This window comes from Xiphophorus couchianus, chromosome 24, assembly GCF_001444195.1.
Source record: "Xiphophorus couchianus chromosome 24, X_couchianus-1.0, whole genome shotgun sequence".
Taxonomy (NCBI): Eukaryota; Metazoa; Chordata; class Actinopteri; order Cyprinodontiformes; family Poeciliidae; genus Xiphophorus; species Xiphophorus couchianus.
Window position 1 is genome coordinate 12,503,653 of NC_040251.1, and position 23,676 is coordinate 12,527,328.

At 38.5% G+C, this 23,676-nt stretch overlaps 1 protein-coding gene across 1 annotated transcript; it reads right to left on the reverse strand.

The window, feature by feature from the left end:
• Positions 1 to 54: 54 nt before the first annotated feature.
• Positions 55 to 19,063, reverse strand: samd10a (sterile alpha motif domain containing 10a). Its single transcript, XM_028011421.1, has 5 exons — positions 18,554 to 19,063; positions 15,356 to 15,537; positions 4,468 to 4,636; positions 3,013 to 3,153; positions 55 to 348 (listed from the first exon to the last, which is right to left on the reverse strand). Exons 1-5 carry the CDS (start codon positions 18,564 to 18,566, stop codon positions 326 to 328), a joined length of 528 nt encoding a protein of 175 aa, XP_027867222.1. The 5' UTR covers positions 18,567 to 19,063; the 3' UTR covers positions 55 to 325.
• Positions 19,064 to 23,676: the final 4,613 nt, after the last annotated feature.

Genomic DNA, 23,676 nt, shown 5'->3' on the forward strand with positions numbered 1-23,676 from the left:
CTAGTTACTACCCAACTCTGTCCATCTCATATCTCAAAACAACTGACACACAAAGAAGCACCGGTATTTTAATAGTTTTGTTTAATAATTACATTTTTAACATAAAAAAATCAGACAATGTTTAAAGATACACATGAATATAATAATTAAGCAGAAATCAGAGCAGTACAACATTAGATCAGATTGTCATGATGCTTTTTTCATCACAGTTCACAGTCTGTAAAGATGGCGTCTGTCCGTCAAGCCGATGTTGAGTTAAAATCTTTCAACATCATTCTGCAGCTCGGATGGATTTATTCCTCATCAGCGTGTCCAGTTTCTCCAGCTAAGATATTCTTCCAAAAGAACCTAGAAGAACAAAAACACCATCAGAAACATTCAGTGCAATCTAACTTGCTTATTTTTCGGTATCCCAGCTGTAAGCAGCTGCTTCTTATTTCATCCACGCAGTATGATTGGAAACAGCTGGGACGGCTTCACACACAAGGGAAGAACCCACCAACCGACCCGTCTGACATGCTAGAGCTTGTTAGTGAAGCCTGCGCCGTGTCAAAGTGTAAAAACAACAATTTGCTGTCACTGAAAAAGACAGAAGGAGGGTTTGTTTCTGAGCAGTTGCCAGGGAACAGACAGAAAACAATCAAGCTTACAATGCTCTGGAAAAACAGCACAATGTTGTTTTTTTTATTTAAACCATTGAAGAAAAGCCACAGAATGAGAAGTGAGCACTGTTGAAAGTTCTCTTTTCTTTAAAGCTCATCCATTATGGTTCCCTGATCAGTTTAGGAAAGATCTATGGTCTATACAAAACATGTTCTTCACATTTTTTGCACAAATTTATTCTAAGATTTCAGTTTTGAGATCCTTTTAGAACAAGCTGTTTTATGGCATCCTGTCACCTTAAATCCAAATACGCTGCTGCTGGCCACGCCCCGAAACTCAACGTTTACACTCAAACATGAAAATGGCTGCGAACAGATGCGCAATTATAAAACCGTACATCTTTGAAAAGCATTCATAGAACCTCCTGCACAAACACAAGAATGCAGCAAGTGGCTTCTGGATGGTAAGTCAACAAAAAAAACTTTTCCAGCAGCCATTGTACAGCGCATACAGAGATAAAACCGGCTGTCCAAATACGCTGGAGCTCCAATTGCGTTGCCAAACGAGGCTGAACTCGGTTAGGGTTGCTAGGTAACAGCACAGTACCTGTCGAGCGTGACTTGATAATTGGGAAGGTTTTGAAACGGCTCATTTTCCAGACACCAAAAAAACTTTAACTTAATCCCAGAAACATCTAGGTGGTTTTTTTTAACCACTTGGGCTGTTTTTAGAAACAACTGAGACCCAGCTGTAAATATAAAACTGTAAAAAATGAGAATTTTATTTAATGGTCCCCTTTGAATGGCTGTTATTTAGTCTACCAGTAGTTTAACAGCTATGATGAGGTCAACTGACCAATTATTTTTAAACAAATGAGAGTTCAGGCACTACAGGCAGAGCCAGAGTTAGATTAGATGTTTGTTTTTTAGATGTTTGTTTTTCTGACTCGTCCATACATGAAAGATAAACTGTACAAACATTTTTTCTGCCCCTATCATTTCATATCTACTGCATCTGCCAGGGTGAAAACAGATAAGATGTTGCAGACAGTATGGCTCTGTCTTTTAGTTGTTAAACCTTACAGACTTAAACAGACTTTGTGTTTTTATAGTGCTCTACCTCATTCGCATATGTAACAAAAGTGAAGTTTGCATTACATTTAATACTTGAAAATATCCAGGAGAGTCATCATTTCTGTTGATACAAGGAACTTAGAATGGACTTTGTTTCCCAATCCTCTCAATACCTCTGTTATCCTTGTTGTTTGTACACATTTCTTCCTTCCACTAAGCTTTACAGACAGCTCTGGAAAAAACTAAGAGTCACTGCAGAGAACCCGACTGAAAACCTCCTCGTTATTTCACCAAGTATCGATTTCTGAACTCTTCCTGAGTTAAAACATTAGTATTGTTGTTTCTAAATAAATATAAACTTGTTTTCTTTGCATTATTTGAGACCTGAAAGCACTGCTTTTTTTTGTTGTTATTTTGACCATTTCCCATTTTCTGCCAATAAATACTAAACGTTTGCTTGGAATTTCAGTGACATGTTGTCAGTAGTTCATAGAATAAAAGAATAATATTCATTTTACTCGAACATTTTGCTCAATGATACTCTTATTAAGATGCTCCTGCAGCTTTTGGTTGTTTAGGACAAATTCTTTTCCCCTTTCTTTGTCATTTGACCGTTAAAGCCTAGGAGTTCAGAGAAAAATAAAATCAGGCCATTTCCTCAGTGTTAGTGATCATAAAAACAGAACTACAGTCAAAACAAAACATAAAATGAAGACCGAGAAGTCAGGGTAAACTAATTCAGCTTAATAGAATCAATATAAATGTTCAATTTAGTGACTTATTAATTTTTTGTTACATTTAAATTTGTAGCAAAACACAACTAAAAAGGCCTTCTGTATACACATTTAAACATTTGACTGTGTCTGGCATAATTAAAAAATAAATTGATGCTTTTTGTTTCTATCTGGTAAATTAAAAAGACAGCATTAAACTTTCTAAGTCAGAAAACTTTTAAACTACTTGGAGAACTTCACCTGTGTTGTTTGAGTCTGATAAGATGGGAGAATGAAAGTGAAAATGTAAAAGCAGGATAAAAAGAATCGATCGGCATCTCAAGTTATTTTCTCAGGTTTTGTTCAGCTGCAGCTCGATCATGTTCTGCACAGCAGGGAGCCTGAGCTGCAGCTGTGAGCTCACCGCTGGAGACCAGAGAGGAGAAACATCCAGGAGAGAAAATACAGGAGAACTTCTCTTTTTAATGTCAGAATAGCCAAACTAATTCCAATTAATGCCACAATATTATTTTTATTTTAATAAACATGGCTGCAGAAACTACAGATTTTTGTTTTTGTTGTGTGAAAATGTCTGGAAGGTCCCTGAAGACGCCCCTGTTTACCTCTGCTGAGCAGCTGCAGGTTGCGCCCTTCCTCCTGCACCTGGAGCTGCAGCACCTGCTGCAGCAGCTCCTGCCGAAGCGTCTCTTGCACCAAACCCATTCTCTGCAGCTTCTCCCCGTTTAGACGCAACAAAGCTCGGCCTGCAAAGTGAAAGCTGCTTTCAGACATCTTAGTCTTTACATCATCATAAAGGCTTTTCCACTATTCTGACGAAAATTAGTCTAAGGATGTTTTCACACCTGATAGTCCGTTAGGCTCGGTTTGACTGGGGCCCAAAGTTGCAACATTTGTTACATTTTCAGCTACTGTGGTTTGCTTTCGCCATGTGTCAAAAGATCCAAACTAACTGAAAAAACCTGTTCCCCTTGTCACCCTTGGGGGCGCTGCGTCAAGAACCACTGAAGAAAACAATACAAAACTCTTAGAAGAAGACACTGAGCACAACTTTCTTTTTCACAAAATTTAAACAAAATGGAGAAACGTCCGATTTTAGTGGTTGTGGAATTTCTCTTTTGTCTTTGGTAAAAGACCATTTCTCCTACTGGCACGTTTGTTTTGTTTACTCAGAATGCCCTGCATTATAGTCCAGTTCCTTCTTTTGGATGGGTCTCTGGTCCATTTGGTCTTCACATATGCATTCAAACCGCTCCAGAGTTCACTTCAACCGAACTGAGACCGAGGTTTTTAGATGGACTAGAGTTTGCTTTTTTGGTTGCGTCAGAGTTTGACTGCACGTTCACACTTTGCCAAATGAACCAGACTAGAGTTCAGTTAAAGAGCACCAAACAAGGCTGATGTGAAAACACTGCAAGGGTCTGTTTAGTCCGCTTTAATCAAACTCAAGTTCATTTGTCTAGAAAGTCGGGTTCCTGAGGGGAAATGTGAATGTGCAATCAAACTCTGATACAACCAAAAAAGCAAACTAACCTAGGTCTCTGTTCGGTTGAATTAAACTCTGGTGCGGTTTGAATTCAAGTGTAAATCACAAGGAGATCGCAAAAAAGCAGGAAGTGGACTACAGCGCAGAGGATTCTGGGTAAATACAACCAAACGTTAAATGACTTGTGGTCTTTCACGAAAGACAAAAAATAAATGCTACAACCGCTACTCCATTTTTATTTACATTTAACGTCTGCTTTTGAGGGTTTTATGTCATTTCCTTCGGTAGTTCTTGGTGTAGCCCCCCCACAGGCAAGGAGGGGAACAAGTTTTTAAATTAGTTTGGATCATTTGACAGCGCAGTGTGAAAGTGAACCACAGCAGCTGAAAATGTAACAAAAGTTGCAATTTTGGTTCCAAATCAAACAGATTCTGAAAACACCCTTATTTTATGTCATTTTATCAATTCTCTAAAGAAATTGAAAATTCTAACTGAGCTAAAACAGGAAAAGTTTAGTCTGATTTACTGTCAGATCACTTTAAAAAGGTGATTATGTGTCTTCTGATGGGTGAACCTGTGATGGCGTGCTGCGAGAACGCCTCCACGTAGGTCAGGTAGTTGTGCGGACAGTGTTTCTTCAGCCATTTACAGACATCCTGCTGCGACCAGAGAACGACAGGCCGGATCAGGCTGGGCTGCGTCGGACTCGTGTGATAGATGCCGTAATTGTCACTGGAGCGGTACTGAAAAAAAAAAACAGACAAGCAGCAAAACTTTCAGGACAAAACAAGAGAAAATGTAAATCTTTACTGCGGCCTTGCGCTGTGTTGAAAAGACGGCTGCAGCCGAGCATAAAGGCTGAAAAAGTCATTTATATTTATAAGGGAAACTACCACCACTTCAGAATGTAAATTGCTTTGTTCAAAGGTGATTTGCAGGATTGACCAACAGTTAATGGAAATATCTACTTGCAGAAACGGGTCACAACACAGTCCTGAAGACAGTCATGTTTGCAAGCTTTTTGCCAGATATTGGAAATGCATCTGAAATGCATGCAGAAACACAAACGTCTCTGAAGAGTTTTCAGTCTTTTGTGGATCTGAATTTAGTTTTAAGCTGAACTCCGACAACCAGAATCAGTATTTATGATGCTGCATGTGTTGTGGAAAACTCAAGCATAGGCCACTGGGATCAAACACAAACATGTTGTATAGACGTACATACTGTATGCAATAGTGCTGAGCAACATGGCTTAATAGTTAAATCTAAGATTTTTTTCATACCAAATTCGATTTTAACTGTACGAGAATAAAGCTGAAACAATACAAGAGTAAAGTCATAGCATTACAGCTTTATTCTGGTATTATTTTGACTTTATTCTCATTATTTTTCATAAACTTGTTACTTAGTATGTCCTGCATACTCTATCGTAAATGTTTGACTTTAATCTGTTTTTATTTTTTTCAATTTTCTAAGGCAGAAATTACAAATGACAGAAAATGTTTTAAAAAGTGGCTTTTATTTCAGTCATCCCTTCTGTGAGTTTTAGGGTGTAACTGCGAGAATAGTAGACATATTAAAATACAATTTTGCCAGAAGAACGACTTAAAATTACAAGAAAAAGTTGTTTTAAAGAGAAAAAAGTTTTGGTAATAAATCATTTATTATTTTTCCATGCTGGAGTTCTCATAAAATAGTCACGTTATTCTCCTTCTGTTAAGACTTCATTGTCATATGAATTTATGAAAATCTTCTTGGTGTGTACAGTATTTGAGTCGATGACATCACAAGAGGCACAGAAATGGAGATGAAATCAGTAGAAAATGGCCGATGATCAACTGTTTTCAGTTCTGCAGAAAACATGAATGTCATTGTTGAAAACTGACCAAGTAATCACTGCAAATCTTCAGTGATTAAATCTGACTTTTAAAGTCTTCTTCACAAACGACCTTCATGTGTTTAATCACACAAACCCAACTTCTTGTTGCAGATTACAAGAAAACGTCTTTGAGGAAGGAATTTGATCAAAAACAAGCGATAAAGAGAGAAACAAGATGTACTCAGAAGAAATCAGGACAATCAGCTTCCTTAAACCTCATGTGATGTCATCAGAGGAATGCACATGTGGAGGCTTGTTTTTATGTGGAAGACGAGACCTGCAATTAAACAAAATAAGAAAAACTTAAACTGCCCCTAACGTGTTCTGCATGTCCCAAGCAACATCTGGAGGAAGTTTGATTAGGTTTGAATTAAAGTCTGGGTGATGAGTAGCTTTAAAAATGTCCAGGATGTAAAACTGTACATCAGTAATCCTGTTGTCTTTCATCAGCAAATCACTTTTAAAGTTCAGTAAGTTCGGCTTTTTCTCCAACTCTGATTTTCTTGAATTTCACAGAATAAAGATGAGCTTACAGTGAGGACTCAGCAGGGAGCCGTTTATATGCAAGAGGGAATATATATATATATATATCTTGCATATAAACGGCTCCCTGCTGTATATACGTACTGCCAACTTTTTTTTTTTTACCCCTCCAGGGGGTCTTTTGTGGGCTCTAGTGTCCCTTATATGATAGTAAGCTGACAGGAAAGGGGGAAGGAGAGGGGGGAAGACATGCGGCAAATGTCGTCGGGTCCGGGAGTCGAACCCGCGACGGCCGCGTCGAGGACTCAAGGCCTCCAAATACGGGTCGCTTTAACCGCTATGCCACCACGGCACGCCCGTACTGCCAACTTTTAAAATGGCATTCTTAAAATCCAACCACATATACAGTACAAACCAAAAGTTTGGACACACTTTCTAATTCAATGGGTTTTCTTTATTTTCATGACTATTTATAAGGCAAGAAATCCCACTTATTAACCTGACAGGGCAGGTTGACCTATGAAGTGAAAACCATTTCAGGTGACTACTTCTTGAAAATGCAGAGTGTGTGCAAAGCAGTAATCACAGCAAAAGGTTGCTACTTTGAAGAAACTAGAATATAAGGGGTATTTTCAGTTGTTTTACACTTTTTTGTTTAGTGCATATTTCCACATGTGTTATTCATAGTTTTGATGCCTTCAGTGTGAATCTACAATGTCAATAGTCATGAAAATAAAGGAAACTCATTGAATTAAAAGGTGTGTCCAAACATTTGGTCTGTACTGTGTATATATATATATATATATATATATATATGTATCGATCGATATATCTATCTATCTATCTATATATATATATACAGTAGATATCGATATATATATAGATAGATATATATATCCATATCTATCTATCTGCATATACTTGTATGTATATATAAAGAGAGAAAGATTGATATCGATAGGTAAATATCTATATATAGATGTATATATATTTAGAGAGAGACACAGATTTACATATAGATATAGATAAATATCTATGTCTATATATATAATTAAATTATATATAGATATATATATATCTTGCCCAGAAAGATAAATAATTTTCTAAATTATTTCCAATTTGTATAGGTTTAGACATCTAAACGGCTCTTTTTGTTCCATGTTGTTTACATTTTCTTTGTCCAAATCTCCCTTTAATTAATAAATGTGGTTGTCTTATTGTCTGTTTAGAATTAGAAATAAAAATCTTACAATGAATGAACATGAGTACTGATGTTGAACGTGGGGGAAGCCGGAGCACCCGGAGTGAACCCACAGCTACACAGGGAGACGTTTCCCACCGTGCAGTCCTGGCTTTTTCATATTAAATTGTCCAATTAACAACAACAGTAGCTTTTTTTCCAATTAGCGCCAACCAGCCAACCCACACATGGCCCCACCCCCCTTTCAAATCTAATATTCTGGAGACATAAATTGATGTCTACGCTGGACGGACGTTACTTCTGCCTTTGAACTGGCGCAGACATGAGGGAGTTAGAGCCTTTTTGATTCGCCTCCACAGAGAAATCTTTTTCATGGGGCTCTCTTCTGGTTCAGAGACGTTGTTCTGCTCAGCTGATTCTCCAGCTGCTTGAGTCTCTGATTCCTCAGGTGTAGTTTGGATCCCATCTTTGTTAAATGTAACATTCATCTGTGGAGGCGATGTTTTCTGTTTTTCTACAAGGCCACTCTCCCCTTCTGTGGAAACTACAGGAACCCTACCTGTTACATCTTCTGAGACTTTGCAAGATTTTGTCTCTATTTGCTCAGAAGCTGTTTGTGGGATCTCTAGTGTTTCTAAATCAGATTTTGGTGTCTCAGTGCTGTGGATCAAGTTTTGATCCGTCTCTATTTTATTTACAACGGTTTCTAGTTTAGCTTTCTTTGCCGTCTTTCTCTTTTTCTTACATTTTGATTTAGTCAATGGTCTTTTATCATCTGGCTGATCCCCATTCTGTTGTATTTCTGTCACCATTTTGTCTTCAGCCGCCTGCTGTAATTCACCCATCACTGTTTCATTTCTATGAATCCCAGGTATGATGGAGGCTGTCTCATCACCGAATATTTCGGAAAAGAAGTTTTTAGGTATTGAAACTTCATCTTCTTCAGTGTCTTCCACTGAAACTTTAATATTGTTGAGGGTCTCCGGCTCACAGGCAGCTTTCATTGCTGCCTTTCTTTTGTTCTTGCACTTAGATTTCTTTGATGGTTTCTTGTCATCTTGCTGGTCCCCACTTAGTTGGGTTTCAGAGACAGTTTCTTTTTCATCGATCTGCTCTACTTTAGCGATCTCAGTTTCAATCATATGAATGTATGTTTTAATGGAGGCTATATGATCCACAACTGTTCCTAGTATAGAAACTTCCTGTTCACCGTTTTCATTATTGGGGATCTCCAGCTCACAGGCAGCTTTCATTGCTGACTCTGTCCTGTTCTTACCTGTAGATCTCTGGAATATCTTGGTCAGCTGATCCTGATGCCCATTCAGTGGTGTTTCAGAGGGCTGGTTTTGTAGCACTAAAGAGATCTCAGTTTGTGTCGAAATACTTTGACTGACTGGTTTTAATTCATAACTGGTTTCCTGTAGATCCATCTCAGTTTGTGTCGAAATACTTTGACTGACTGGTTTTAATTCATAACTGGATTCCTGTAGATCCATCTCAGTTTGTGAAGTTGTTTGACTGACTGGTTTTAATTCATAACTGGTTTCCTGTAGATCCATCTCGGTTTGTGTTGAAGCAGATTGATAATTTGCTGTTTTCTGCTTTGGGATTTCTTGCCAATCTGTCTGAGTCTGAACAGAAACCATTGACCTCTTGCTCTGTCTGCTCTCTGAGAGTCCTTTCCTCGCCAGCTCTTGCTGCTGTCTAAGTTTAGCACTTAGTTTCTTATTCGTATCAAACATCTCATCAAGCTGTTTCATTAAGTATTTCTCCATTTTGTTGTCCAACGGTTTCAAGTTACCTCTGGTTTCCAGCACATCCATCTCAGTTTGCGTAGAAATTGTTCGACTGACTGGTTTTAATGGATATCTGGTTTCCTGTCCATCCATCTCTGTTTGTACCGAAGCAGATTGATAATTTAATGTTTTCTTCTTTGGGATTTCTTGATAATCTCTCTGAATTTGAGCAGAAACCACTGAATCCTTGCTTTGTCTGCTCTCTGACAGTTTCCTCACCAGCTCTTGCTGTTGTCTAAGTTTAGCACTTAGTTTTTTATTCGTATCGAACATCTCATCAAGCTGTGTCATTAGGTATTTCTGCATTTCTTTGTATCCCAATTCAGTCTCCTTAAATTTGGCAAGACACGAACAGTTTGCTGGACTTGTCTTGTCAGAAGAGTGGGGCAAATTTTGAATTTCATTTAAACAGCCTCTTTGGACATTTTCTGCTGTCTGATCATCAGGAACCTCAGTTAAATTGTCTGCCTGGATGTTGTCCTTGGGCTTAACCGTAGATGGACTTTTCTTGTCTTTTTGATCCAGTGTCTCCATCGCTTTGGCGATCGATTCATTTTCAGTTATAAGTGAAACGTCCTGCGGTTCGGTATTTTCAGCAGAAACCTTAAGCTCTTGCTGCTCCAACCAGACTGCAAATGGCACCTTCTTCTTCTTTCGCTTGAGCGGATTGGGTGGCTGTAATTCCCTTTCAACAATGTTGTCGGATGCAACGTCTTCGATTCTTGGTTGGTTGGACTCCATTGTATCCTTTGTTTGTTTCAGGGTCTAAGTTAAAATTAGTTCTCTAGAAACTCTGTAAAGATTTCACGTTAAGTTTGATGTAAATCTCCAAATGAAATGTGCACCAAACAAAGTTGAAAGTCTTACTGTGAACTGCTAAATAAATTCTAGAGAGAAAGTGTCAACAACGGCTGCTAAACGGCTGTGATGAAAGTAGATGATGTGAGGCGCTTATATAATCGCTGATGATGTCAGAATTCTGCCTTTGGAGTTATATTGTGATGTCACATTGTGATGTCACAGTTTATATATATATATATATATATATATATATATATATACAGTATATACATACCGCCAACTTTTAAAATGGCATTCTTAAAATCCAACCACATATACATCTTCAGTTTTATCTAACACTTTACTCCAGATAAATTCCTTCAGACTTTCTTTCTCAGAATTCTAATTCTGTGTCAAAATTCAAATAAATAACTAAATATTTTTCAATTATGTTAGTATATGAAAATAATATAGCTGTTTCTTCATGCTGATTGAATTTGTAAACCTAAAATTTATTTGGTAGATTTGAATTTTAAGATTAGATTTGCTTGACAACAAATAAACAATTTAAACTATTATAATACTTGAGATTAAAGTCAGGAATCTGAAGAAAAAGTCAGAATTTTGAGAAGAAAAGTCAGAATTTTGAGAAGAAAATAATTTTCAGGAAAATTTTTTAGAAAGAATTTTCAGAAAGAGTCAAAGTTTTATGAAAATGTCAGAATTTTCTGAAAAAAGTCCATTCTAAAATTAAAGTCAGAATTCTGAAAAAAAAAGTCTGAATTCTTAAATCCAAGAATTTTGACTTAATGTTTAAGGCTTACTTAATCCTTAATATTGAACACCCAGAGTAAGGATGTTTAATATTCCACAATGAAACATGTTGCTGCTCTGAGCCTCCAGCGAAGGAACAAAAGAACGCCGATGATGAATACAGGAAGAGTAAATGAAAGGACGACATGTAAAAGATGAAGGTGAAGTGTTGAAGCAGTAATAATGCTGCTCACAGAGCTGCACAACCGCGTAGCAACGATTAAGTTCACGTTCCATGAGACGAAAATAAACCAGCCGCTGCATTGTGTGCGCTGCAGAAGAGAAGAGACAAACAAGGCAATGCCTGCGACTCTGTTATCAGCCCAGCCCAGTTCTGTTTGCAGCTTTAGCTTCAGCTCCTAAAGGCCTTTTAAAACGCCTTTCATGGGCTGGAAACAAAGCCGACTTGTAACCGCGGGCTCTAAATGAGGCCAGTTCACAGCATAAATGAACTGCGACTGCTGACAACACTGACCGCGTGAGGAGACAAAGCTGCATCAGATAACAAGAGACTTTAATTTAAGCTGGAACCGCTCACGCTTCTGACCGGGTTTCACAAAGAACTAGGAGGGTAACGAGGCCGGGTCGGCCGACTGGATGCTACCTGCCGCAATAATTTCCGTTTCCCGATAAACAGACACAGTGGTGCAGCAGCAAAGTGTGAGCGCTGGAAGACCTTTACTATTTAAAGCTAAAAGGCGGTAAGAGCCGCCGTGCCGCTGGGGGAGAGCAGCGCCCATTCTCTGCTAACAAAGTGTCCATTAGCCACAAAGGAGGAGGACTTGTTAGACTGGGATTTTTATTCTAGTCATGATTTTCTGTACAGAGGAAAAGATCCAGACCAGCAGAAAGGAGAAGGTTTTCCTCAACGAGACATCACATCGTCCATCTTAGGGCGACATGGATTACAAAGAAAACCTCAGATTTTTATCATAACAGATCTGATTTCTATGGCGGAGTATTAGAAACTAAGAACATAAACAGACACTAAGAAAATAAAAAAACATAATGAGAAAACAGTCAAAATAATGCCACAATTAAGTCAGAATATTACAAGAATAACATCAAAATATTACTAGAATAAAGTTAGAAAATTATTACTTTATTCTGGTATTACCACAACTTTATTCACATCCTATTTTGACTTTATTGCTGCTCATGATATGTAAAATAAATGCAAATCTCTTATAGGTATTTTGTATATTCAAAATATGATTATAAATATATCAAGTTACTAATACAGTCTAGTCATAAACCAATTTCAGATACCTGGATCTTAGATGAGGTGAAACCGATTTTATGTTAAAACAACTTGCCATACAGAGCAGTGATCATCTCCAGCCAACAGATCGGAGTAAATGACTTTCTATAATGTCCATATGAATGAAAATCAAATTAATCAATGTAGTGAGGAATTAAAGTAGTTCTTTAATTAGGAAACATCAGGTTTACTGATGTTTCCTAATGGGAGGTTGTTAAAGGCTCCTTGCCAGTGGAAAAGGCTCTTTATTTATAACATTTACCGTTAGAGTGGCTTAGGTTATTCTTAATGCATGGCTAATTACACTGCTATTAGCTTAGCCACAGGACTTAGCGACCCCGAAATGCCACTTTCTGGTTCAGGTTTCTAACAGGAACCTTTTGTTAGTTTTTTAGCCTGTTTTCACATCCTGCTCAATGTCTGGAGGCAAAATAAATAATAAATAATAATCTAGCCAAACAGCCAGCAGCTAAAAGAAATTGATATGGGTTCTGTTGGACTTGTTAAGCACCTCCAATCTGGAACAAACTTCTAGAAAACTGGAAAACAGCTGAAACACCGAGTTCCTCTAAATCAAGACTAAAACCCTCTTGTTCAGCAAATAATATTTAATATTTTGAACCATGATAAACAAAACATTGAGCAACATATTTAATGTGTGTTGATAATTTTAACAATGGCACTTGACAAAATGTAATGTTTGTTACTCATTTTTGACTACATGATGTGTTTATAATGTTTTTCTGCACTTTGAACTGCCTTGTTACTTAAACAAATAAACTTGGTTGTTTGTTAGAGATGGTAAGAACTTCAAAACTTGTAATTTTGAGAAAAAAATTAATTTAGTTAATGTGGGATTTGAATGTAATCAAATTTCAAGTCGAAGTTTCCAAGTTATGCTACTATACCAACAAAAATGTATTTATTTAAAAAGGGAGAGTCAATAAGTGTGGGAATTGCTGCATTTATTCTGGCTTCTTGGCACAGGCACATAATTATTCTGACCGAAAAAAACAAAACAAAACAAAACAAGAAAATATGTTCAAATCACATCCAGCAGTCAGAAAAAGCGACGTTATCGACTCTGCAGCTGCAGCGATCAGAGTTGAGATCAAAAAGAAAATACCAGGATTATAAAAAGCAGCTGCAGCGTAATTACAATAATGAGGCAAATGTCTGCAGCCAAGCAAAAATCTCTCATATTTGCAAGTGGCGGAGTTCGATAAATAAGTTCTGACAACATAATAAAAAGGAATTTGACTGAAATAAAAAAAAATGTATCAGCAGAGAAGTTGTCTGAATCTAGCAGCGAGAGCACAGGCAGCTGCTCTGGGAGGAATTAATGGGTTTTGTGTTTGTGTTGTTTTTTTCTCTGGCAACAAAGTTTTACATAAAAGCTTCTAACAAGCTGCCAGAGTCTGAGCTAGTGGCGATACAAATACACATGTAACAGCTTCTGTCCATAAACTCAGGAGTGGAGATCATCAGATTTGCATCTCATTTGGTTCAACATCCTCTAGCTGTACTTGTTCTAGGAGCTCCCTGTGTGTTTAAATAGCTGGAGAGAGTCGTTGAAATCTGATGGCCGGTCCAAATTAGCTGCTTATGAATTCATGCCCTGAATTGTTGATGTAGAACACGTGTCAAACTCAAGGCCCAGGGGCCACATCTGGCCCCCCGTAGCTTTTTATGCGGCCCTTTAAACTCCCAAATTGCATCAACAAGTTCTTCCAGTTTTCACAAATCTGCAAAATTCACACAAAATCAACAAATCTCTGCATTTTTCTGATTTAACTGCAAATTGTATCAAAATTGTTCAAAAATATTGAGTGTAAGTGACTGCTGCCTTAGCAGTACTTGATGTCAAATTGTAGTATGTAATTGAGTAATAAAACTTCACATTTAACATCAGCACAAATATTGTAATAGTGCTTTACAAACATTTTTAAATTGGCACCACAAAATCTGTAATTTTGATTGCCAAAAAAAACCACTAAAACGTCACATAATACTGGAGGAACGGCTATTTATTGATATTTTAACAATTTAATTGGTTTTATCAATATATTCTGGCACAACAGGCCCTTTAAGAACATTCAGATTTTTGATATGACCCAAAATGAAAATGAGTTTGAGAGCCCTGATGTAGAGACAACTTTTGAATTTATTATATAATTTATCATTTATCGTGATACATTTCTTATAAGAATTAGAATAAAAATCACAATAAATTCCAATTAATGATGTTTAAAACCCCTAAAACTCATAGTCTTACTTTTTTCTTCACTGTTAGCTCAATAAATATTTAATTTGAAAATATGATTAGAAGCAGTTACTGTGTGAAGCTTAAGTCATACAATTCAAACTTCTTTATGTGATATGATAACAGTAATAAGTAGCTTATTACCGTTTACATGATAACAGTAATAAGTAGCTTATTACTGTTTACATGATAACAGTAATAAGTAGCTTATTACTGTTTACATGATAACAGTAATAAGTAGCTTATTACTGTTTACATGATAACAGTAATAAGTAGCTCTTATCATTTTTATTAATGATGGAAACAGAAAATATTGTGATAAAACTTTAAGCCCATATAGCTCACACCTACTAACATTTTTATCTATAAATTGAAATAAAATAAAAGGATTTCATGTAATATAAAACAGCAACATCAGAACAGATTCTACTTTTTATGCTTTTATACTTCATTAAGTCTAATTAGCTTTTCGTCACTAAGATTTTTCCACATTTGGTGAAATTGACATTTATGTTAAAACATGATTGATTGATTGATTGATTGATTGATTAAAGTTTCGGTTTGGGATAGAAGATAAAGTCTAGAAATGGTAACATTTCTCCATTCTCCAAAGTTTCAACCACATTCAATCATTTTCCTGATTTTTCAGTACTGCATATGAATCTTCTCACAACTTTCACATTTAGCTACAGATTTAAGAAATACTAACAGTACGGAATCTGTTGTGTGTTTTTATATAAATTATTTCACGTTTATATCATGTTTAGAACCTGGTTTAAGACCATATTATATTTACTGGGATCTGATCCATGTTTATCCAAACCCTGGAATCGGAACACTGAGTTCTCTCTTCTTATTAAGACTGATATTAACTGATATTAACTGAAACTAATCCTGCACATCTCCAACATGAGCGTAATGACAGCAGGCAGGTATTACATGGACGCAGGTGTTTGACGTGCTGACATCATGTCGGTTCTCTGTACCTGCAGGACCTCCGTGCCCGGCTGCTGCAGAAGCTTCACGGTTCTTCCCCCTGCCGTTTTCTGTCCTCGGCCGTCATGCCAGGTTAGATTCCCACCTGTCCGCCGACTCAGCTGGTGCTTGAAGTCCTCAGGCAGAGCCCTGTACTCCACAGCGGGCCTGCAGAAACTGAAACTGGAGGCAGCTGGAGAGACAACAGGAGAAGGAGTAAAGCAACCAGATTTAGATATTGAGTGCATTAAAAACAAAAGCCTAAGGATACAAATGATTAATTAAAGGGTTAGTCTAAAGTTGACTGAAGCTGCAGGTGGACTAATGACTAATTTAGAAGCGGACATTTTCTTTTGTATCAAGAGGGACGACCGTTTTCCGGTAAGTCTTTAGCGAGCATTTTTTTCATTTCAACATTTTTTTGGTGTCAGCTGGGATAAATACCAACTAAGTAAACAGAAAACTGTGGTTTCCTCACATTAATAAACACACTCCACTTTTCTGTTCATCACATCCTCACCTTTTGTTTAATATAGTTGATGCAGCTCAGTAATGCACTTCGGCTCAATGAGCTCTACTAATGCGATAACTTAAAGAATTTATCGAGTGTTAATAAGTCTAAACAGAACCGCATAAAGTGCATTTTCTATCCCACACTGGACTCTGTTTGGACAGCTCCACGTTACCGTTATGCTACGGCCCGCCGCCATCTTTGTTTTTGCATCAACGGCTCCGCTTAAGAATGACCTGCAGCGCCCTCTGCTGGATGGCGGCCAAACTACAACAATAAAAGAAGGTCTACGCAGCCGTTATTAGTTAATCGATTGGAACCGATTTTCTTAGATTAACAGGTACCCAATTTATGGGTACCTGAGTACCCAAAACTTGTACTCAGGTACAGTAACACCACCAAAATACATTTTTACTCAAAGTAAAAAGTGGCTATCCAAGAAATTACTCAAGCTTACAACAATATTTGAAAAAAAAAAAAAAGACTACTCAAAAACTGAGTAACTAATCAAAAGATCAATCATTTAACATTAAAAAGAATTACATTATCAAACGGACCAAAATATAAAATTATGTGGAAATGTTAAAAATAATAATTTTTCCAAACAATTTCCATAAATATAAAACTTATATAATAATTATATAATACATTAACAAAAACTGCCAGTGTGTGTCTGTGTCTGGTGAATTTTTGGTTAGATACAGCATTATAAAAATACTCATAAAAGTAATTTTTTCCCCATAAAGTTTCTCAAGTAAATGTAATAACTCTCTATACCGGGGGTGTCAAACTAAATTTCGTTTTGGGCCAAATCAAGGTCATGAATGCTCTTAAAGGGCTAGTTGTGCCAGAATGTATTGATGAAACTTGTTCACAAACCGTTAATGAATTTTTAAAATTTAACATCGTTTCAGTTGCTCCAAGATTTTGTGATTCTTTTTGTGATTTTTTGCAGTAAAAATCAAAGTGTTTATGGTACTAAATTGGAAATATTTGCTATTTTTGCGCTTATCCATGCAACATTTTATAACTCGTTGTATAGATTATGGATTATAATCTGACATCAATTAAGGCTGAGGCAGCTGTTTAGTACAAGTTAGAAAGTTTGACAACTTTTGAGAAAAATCTGCAATAAACTTCCAATTATGTATTAACACAAAAAATTTGTTGGGATTTGTTGATTTTGCATCAATTTCCACGATAATTCTCAATTATTGTGGACCGATTGATACAATTTCGCAGTAAACAGATAAAAAAAATGCATTTATTTGATTGATAACGTAACATTTAAGCACACTTAGTATTTAGAATCTAGAGGGCCACATAAAAAGCTAGGGTGGGCCAAATTTTGCCCATGGGCCTAGAGTTTGACACATGTGCTAAATACCATTAATCTGTAGTCAGTATCACTCAGAGTTGACGTCATTATGAAATACCTGATCTGACCTGCTCCATTAACCACTGCAGGCCTTTGAAATCCAGAGCTCAGGTGGTACAATTACCTTTAGTGAAAGGCTGGTAAGCAGATGTCAGAGCAGCGAGACAAGCCAATTTCTCATCATTACGAGGAGGCCTGCAGGCAGAGATCCAAGCCCCCTCAACAGCAGGTGGCTTCTCCACATCCAGTAATTAAAGAGTGCGGAACTATAGTAAACACGCTGTTACTGGCACAGATTCTGGCAGAAAGCCGTGGGTCATTACAGATTCATGAGCCAGATTGGACGGATTTTCTCACTTTGAAAAATATGCGTGCAGCTGTATCAGTATGTCCTACAAAGTTGACTGACACAATTTGAAAGGATGGCCAGAAGGAAAAGAGAAGTGAGGGGGAGCTGGTTTCTGAGCAGCTCATGAAAGAGTGTCCTAGTGAGTTTTTTTTTTAGCGCCGTGCCTCTCCTCGCTGTCATTCTGGATCTCCCGCTGAGCAGTCCAGCAGTCATTAAGGCTTCATCTTCATCATCAGGTTATCTAAGAAAACTCTGCATGCCATTCTGGTGTCTTTGAAGCTTTGCTGCTTCTGCTGATGTAAACACTAATACGCCCCTTTCACTGCTATAAAACACATAATTAAACCCATTTGTCAGAGGGTTTTCTCTCTTTCTTCTGCGGGAGGAAAATGTCCTCATTAACTACACATTGCTTTTTTCCGATTGCAAACATCTTCAGTGAAGCCTGATTACTGTTTAATTTTACTGAAGTGAGTGCTGCAGATAAAAGCTCCTCTTGGTTAACTTTGACATTAAAAATCCCTCTCAGAAACCTTGGATCTGACTAAGGAAGCCCTCTAGATTCTAGACTAAACACTAAATGTGCTTAAATGTTATGTTATCAATCAAATCAATACAAAGGAAGCTTTCGAGCTGACCAGAGCTTTGATGATGTTGCAGATGCTGATTTTCCTCTTTCAGCACCCTGTCTCTGTCCATCAGCAGATTGTGCCCTGCAGGCATTTATGTACGCTGCCCTATAGATTGAGAGCAACCCAGTTTTTGGCTGATAATGAATGCTTTGACCTCAGCTGAATCTCTCTGAGAGCGCACAGGAGGCGCTTTGTTACCAGCTGCTTGCATTTACCCAACGAAACTGGTTTGACAACTGAACAAACCGGAACTGCACACTGTCTCGCTAAATTCAGCTTGTTTTCCTGAAAAAGACAGGAACAAATGAATGATTAGGAGAGGAATATAAAGCTTCCTACCGTCCACAGCCATGGCGAGTCCGAGCTGGAGTGAGTTTAGTGAGTGTCTCCCATGGTTTCCGCGGAGCAACGCGCCTCTCCTCCTCTCCAGCAGAAAGTTTCCTGCGTTGCGTCGCTCCACATCCTCCCGGTTCTGGTGGTTGAAACCAGCTGACGTCCTGCGCCGAGAGTGGGCTGAACTCACTCCAGGCACGCAGGAATATTTCCCCGAGACGGGCTCCGGGAGCTTCCTGCGCGTGCGCCTTCTCCTGTGTTTGTTTTTGTTTTTTCTTCCTCTCCTTCTCTCGTGAGAATGACACGCGCGGCTGTTTCTCAAGAGGAGCGCGGTGAGCTCAAAGAGCGGCCCCGGGCCCTGTAATTAACGCGGCTCGCAGAGAGACTGAGAAACAGCGCGGATGAAAAGGCTTCTCATCATCTCTGCAGCATCCACCAGAGGGGATTCCCCTCTGCCTTTCCTCACAGAGAGGGAGCTCTGTCTTTCTGATGGACGCTTTTAGAGCAGAAGAGCTGCAGGACAAGTTTCCTCTCCCTGAGTACTGACCCGGTCTTATGGTAAAGACTGGTTAGGCGACCTATAAGCTGCTGTCAGGAATAGTCAAAGTCATTATTATGAGCTCATCTTGGCTTGTAGATTGCTTAAAGGGACAGTGTTTTGCATTTTCCAGGCACATATTGCCATCTTATAGCACGATCAATCAGTCAGGGGCGACCCAAGGATTTTGGGGGCCCTAACCAGATTTAATTCGAGGCCCCACATAACATGTGACATTTACTACATTCTTAGCTACAATGATCTAAGCATAATGCACATGCTCCATTGTGCTCTAATTAATTTGCATTTTGAAATGCATAGTGGTATTTAAGTGTTGCATATTAATTTAAGTATTTAAAAGTAACATCTACAGACAAACAATGAATTTACAGTAAACACATTAGCAAGTTTAATATCTTTTGCTTTAAAAGTAAGAAGATATTTGTAAAATATGCACAACGTGCAAACGCTACAATAAAACCATATGATGTTCTGGTGTTGGGGCCCTAGGCAGCTAGGGGCCAGCTCTGCCTTGAATAGTTATAAAACTGCTGTATATATAAGCAAGACTTATAAGAGATGTAATTGCGATTTAATGCACAATTAGGGGCTGGAGTGTAGGAGCAATCTCTCCATTTTTAGTTAAATCTTAGAATTTAGATTATTAGTACTTTGTTGCTTATTTTCTAGCTGATTTATAATTAGAATTTTTGTTTATATATAAATATATAAACCCGTTTTTGTATAATGCGGTGAGGTGCAAAGCTGGTGAGGCACTGACTTAATCAGATATATAAATGTAGACCACCTGAATGTAATTGTTTACATAAGGAAATTTCGCGCATGCGGACAACGCTGGAAGGCAAAAACAATTCTTTTACATGCCATCCATAGCCGTGCCGCCGCTGTATAATAATTTTGTTGACTCAATGAAACATGGAAATTTAGGCATTATTAATTTCGTGCTCTGCTCCACAGTAAAGGGAAAACCCGTTTAAGTGCAACTCATAACCACGTCTTTCTCGCTCTCTGCGTTGGCCAGGCTACACGCAGACTCGTTGCCATAGCAACTGACAACGCCCCTAAAAAAAAACACTGAAATATTTCCCACACAAAGAGCAGAACATTCAGCCTGTTGCAGTAACATGGTTTTAGGCTTAATGGTTATTTTGCCTTTATTAAGTGATTGCTGTGGTAAAAGGAGAAAACTATAAATATATCACTGCACTTTACTTTACTATATGGCTAGCTCCATGGCTAGCTCCATCGCTAGCTCCATGGCTAGATCCATGGTTAGCTCCATGGCTAGCTCCATGGTTAGCTCCATGGTTAGCTCCATGGCTAGCTCCATGGCTAGCTCGCTGTTACTGTCTCTTAATCTGCAGTTGTGGAGTCACAATGTCTGGGATCATGAGCGCCCCCTGCCATGAGGCAAGGGAACTGCCTGCCTCACCTCTAATCTGGTCTCTGCCATTTATGATCGCTCCTCAGCCCACGAAACACGTTACACACACAGTTGGTGACATCCATCCATCCATCCATTTTCTGTTCACCCTTGTCCCTAATGGGGTCAGGAGGGTTGCTGGTGCCCATCTCCAGCTACGTTCCAGGCGAGAGGCGGGGTTCACCCTGGACAGGTCGCCAGTCTGTCGCAGAGCAACACAGAGACATACAGGACAAACAACCATGCACACACACACTCACACCTAGGGAGAATTTAGAGAGATCAATTAACCTAACAGTCATGTTTTTGGACTGTGGGAGGAAGCCGGAGAACCCGGAGAGAACCCACGCATGCACAGGGAGAACATGCAAACTCCATGCAGAAAGACCCCGGCCGGGAATCGAACCCAGGACCTTCTTGCTGCAAGGCAACAGTGCTACCAACTGCGCCACTGTGCAGCCCAGTTGGTGACAAAAAACACTATATTATATACATAAGCTAAATTAGGGAAAAGCAGTTCATATATAAAATGTTTTTTTAACCATTTTATTGGCGACGTACAGACAGGAGGAACTTGCTCTCATAGGCTAGCAGTTAGCGAGAGGTTGCGCAATCTCAGGTGAGGCTCACCTCGCTGCTGCCTCACCTGCTGGGCTTCCGAGCGTTGAATGGAAAAATGCGAAAATTCAATTATGAAGAAAACAATAATCAAAATTGGTTAAGCTAAATAAAAAAAATTACTTTACAGTACAAACCACAGGGTAAAAATAGCAATATAAATTCGTTTATCATTATATTTCTCCATTATGACAGGTGAGGCTCTGGCCCCCTGACCGCACGTCACTGGTAACTATGGCAACCAGTGACAGTTTAAAAGCCCACTGACTTTTTTTGCAGTCAGGTTGCGCGCGCATCCATCGTGTTAATAAAAATCCAACAGACAAGCCCCAGTTGAAACTGTGACATCACAAGGTGACATCACAATATAACTCCAAAGGCAGAATTCTGACATCATCAGCGATTATATAAGCGCCTCACATCATCTACTTTCATCACAGCCGTTTAGCAGCCGTTGTTGACACGTTTCTCTCTAGAATTTATTTAGCAGTTCACAGTAAGACTTTCAACTTTGTTTGGTGCACATTTCATTTGGAGATTTACATCAAACTTAACGTGAAATCTTTACAGAGTTTCTAGAGAACTAATTTTAACTTAGACCCTGAAACAAACAAAGAATACAATGGAGTCCAACCAACCAAGAATCGAAGACGTTGCATCCGACAACATTGTTGAAAGGGAATTACAGCCACCCAATCCGCTCAAGCGAAAGAAGAAGAAGGTGCCATTTGCAGTCTGGTTGGAGCAGCAAGAGCTTAAGGTTTCTGCTGAAAATACCGAACCGCAGGACGTTTCACTTATAACTGAAAATGAATCGATTGCCAAAGCGATGGAGACACTGGATCAGAAAGACAAGAAAAGTCCATCTACGGTTAAGCCCAAGGACAACATCCAGGCAGACAATTTAACTGAGGTTCCTGATGATCAGACAGCAGAAAATGTCCAAAGAGGCTGTTTAAATGAAATTCAAAATTTGCCCCACTCTTCTGACAAGACAAGTCCAGCAAACTGTTCGTGTCTTGCCAAATTTAAGGAGACTGAATTGAAATATAAAGAAATGCAGAAATACCTAATGACACAGCTTGATGAGATGTTCGATACGAATAAAAAACTAAGTGCTAAACTTAGACAACAGCAAGAGCTGGTGAGGAAACTGTCAGAGAGCAGACAAAGCAAGGATTCAGTGGTTTCTGCTCAAATTCAGAGAGATTACCAAGAAATCCCAAAGAAGAAAACATTAAATTATCAATCTGCTTCGGTACAAACAGAGATGGATGGACAGGAAACCAGATATCCATTAAAACCAGTCAGTCGAACAATTTCTACGCAAACTGAGATGGATGTGCTGGAAACCAGAGGTAACTTGAAACCGTTGGACAACAAAATGGAGAAATACTTAATGAAACAGCTTGATAAGATGTTCGATACAAATAAAAAACTAAATGCTAAACTTAGACAGCAGCAAGAGCTGGCGAGGAAAGGACTCTCAGAGAGCAGACAGAGCAAGAGGTCAATGGTTTCTGTTCAGACTCAGACAGATTGGCAAGAAATCCCAAAGCAGAAAACAGTAAATTATCAATCTGCTTCAACACAAACTGAGATGGATCTACAGGAATCCAGTTATCCAGTAAAACCAGTCAGTCAAAGTATTTCGACACAAACTGAGATGGATCTACAGGAAACCAGTTATGAATTAAAACCAGTCAGTCAAAGTATTTCGACACAAACTGAGATCTCTTTAGTGCTACAAAACCAGCCCTCTGAAACACCACTGAATGGGCATCAGGATCAGCTGACCAAGATATTCCAGAGATCTACAGGTAAGAACAGGACAGAGTCAGCAATGAAAGCTGCCTGTGAGCTGGAGATCCCCAATAATGAAAACGGTGAACAGGAAGTTTCTATACTAGGAACAGTTGTGGATCATATAGCCTCCATTAAAACATACATTCATATGATTGAAACTGAGATCGCTAAAGCAGAGCAGATCGATGAAAAAGAAACTGTCTCTGAAACCCAACTAAGTGGGGACCAGCAAGATGACAAGAAACCATCAAAGAAATCTAAGTGCAAGAACAAAAGAAAGGCAGCAATGAAAGCTGCCTGTGAGCCGGAGACCCTCAACAATATTAAAGTTTCAGTGGAAGACACTGAAGAAGATGAAGTTTCAATACCTAAAAACTTCTTTTCCGAAATATTCGGTGATGAGACAGCCTCCATCATACCTGGGATTCATAGAAATGAAACAGTGATGGGTGAATTACAGCAGGCGACTGAAGACGAAATGGTGACTAAAATACAACAGAATGGGGATCAGCCAGATGACAAAAGACCATTGACTAAATCAAAATGTAAGAAAAAGAGAAAGACGGCAAAGAAAGCTAAACTAGAAACCGTTGTAAATAAAATAGAGACGGATCAAAACTTGATCCACAGCACTGAGACACCAAAATCTGATTTAGAAACACTAGAGATCCCACAAACAGCTTCTGAGCAACTAGAGACAAAATCTTGCAAAGTCTCAGAAGA

What these genes read in the sequence shown, in the direction of transcription:
- samd10a (XM_028011421.1), bottom strand. An exon ending in CTCGCAGCACGCCATCACAG is followed by an intron (nt 3,154 to 4,467) that starts GTTCACCCATCA and finishes TTCACTTTGCAG; the next exon opens with GCCGAGCTTTGTTGCGTCTA. An exon ending in CCTGCAGCTGCTCAGCAGAG is followed by an intron (nt 349 to 3,012) that starts GTAAACAGGGGC and finishes TTGTTCTTCTAG; the next exon opens with GTTCTTTTGGAAGAATATCT.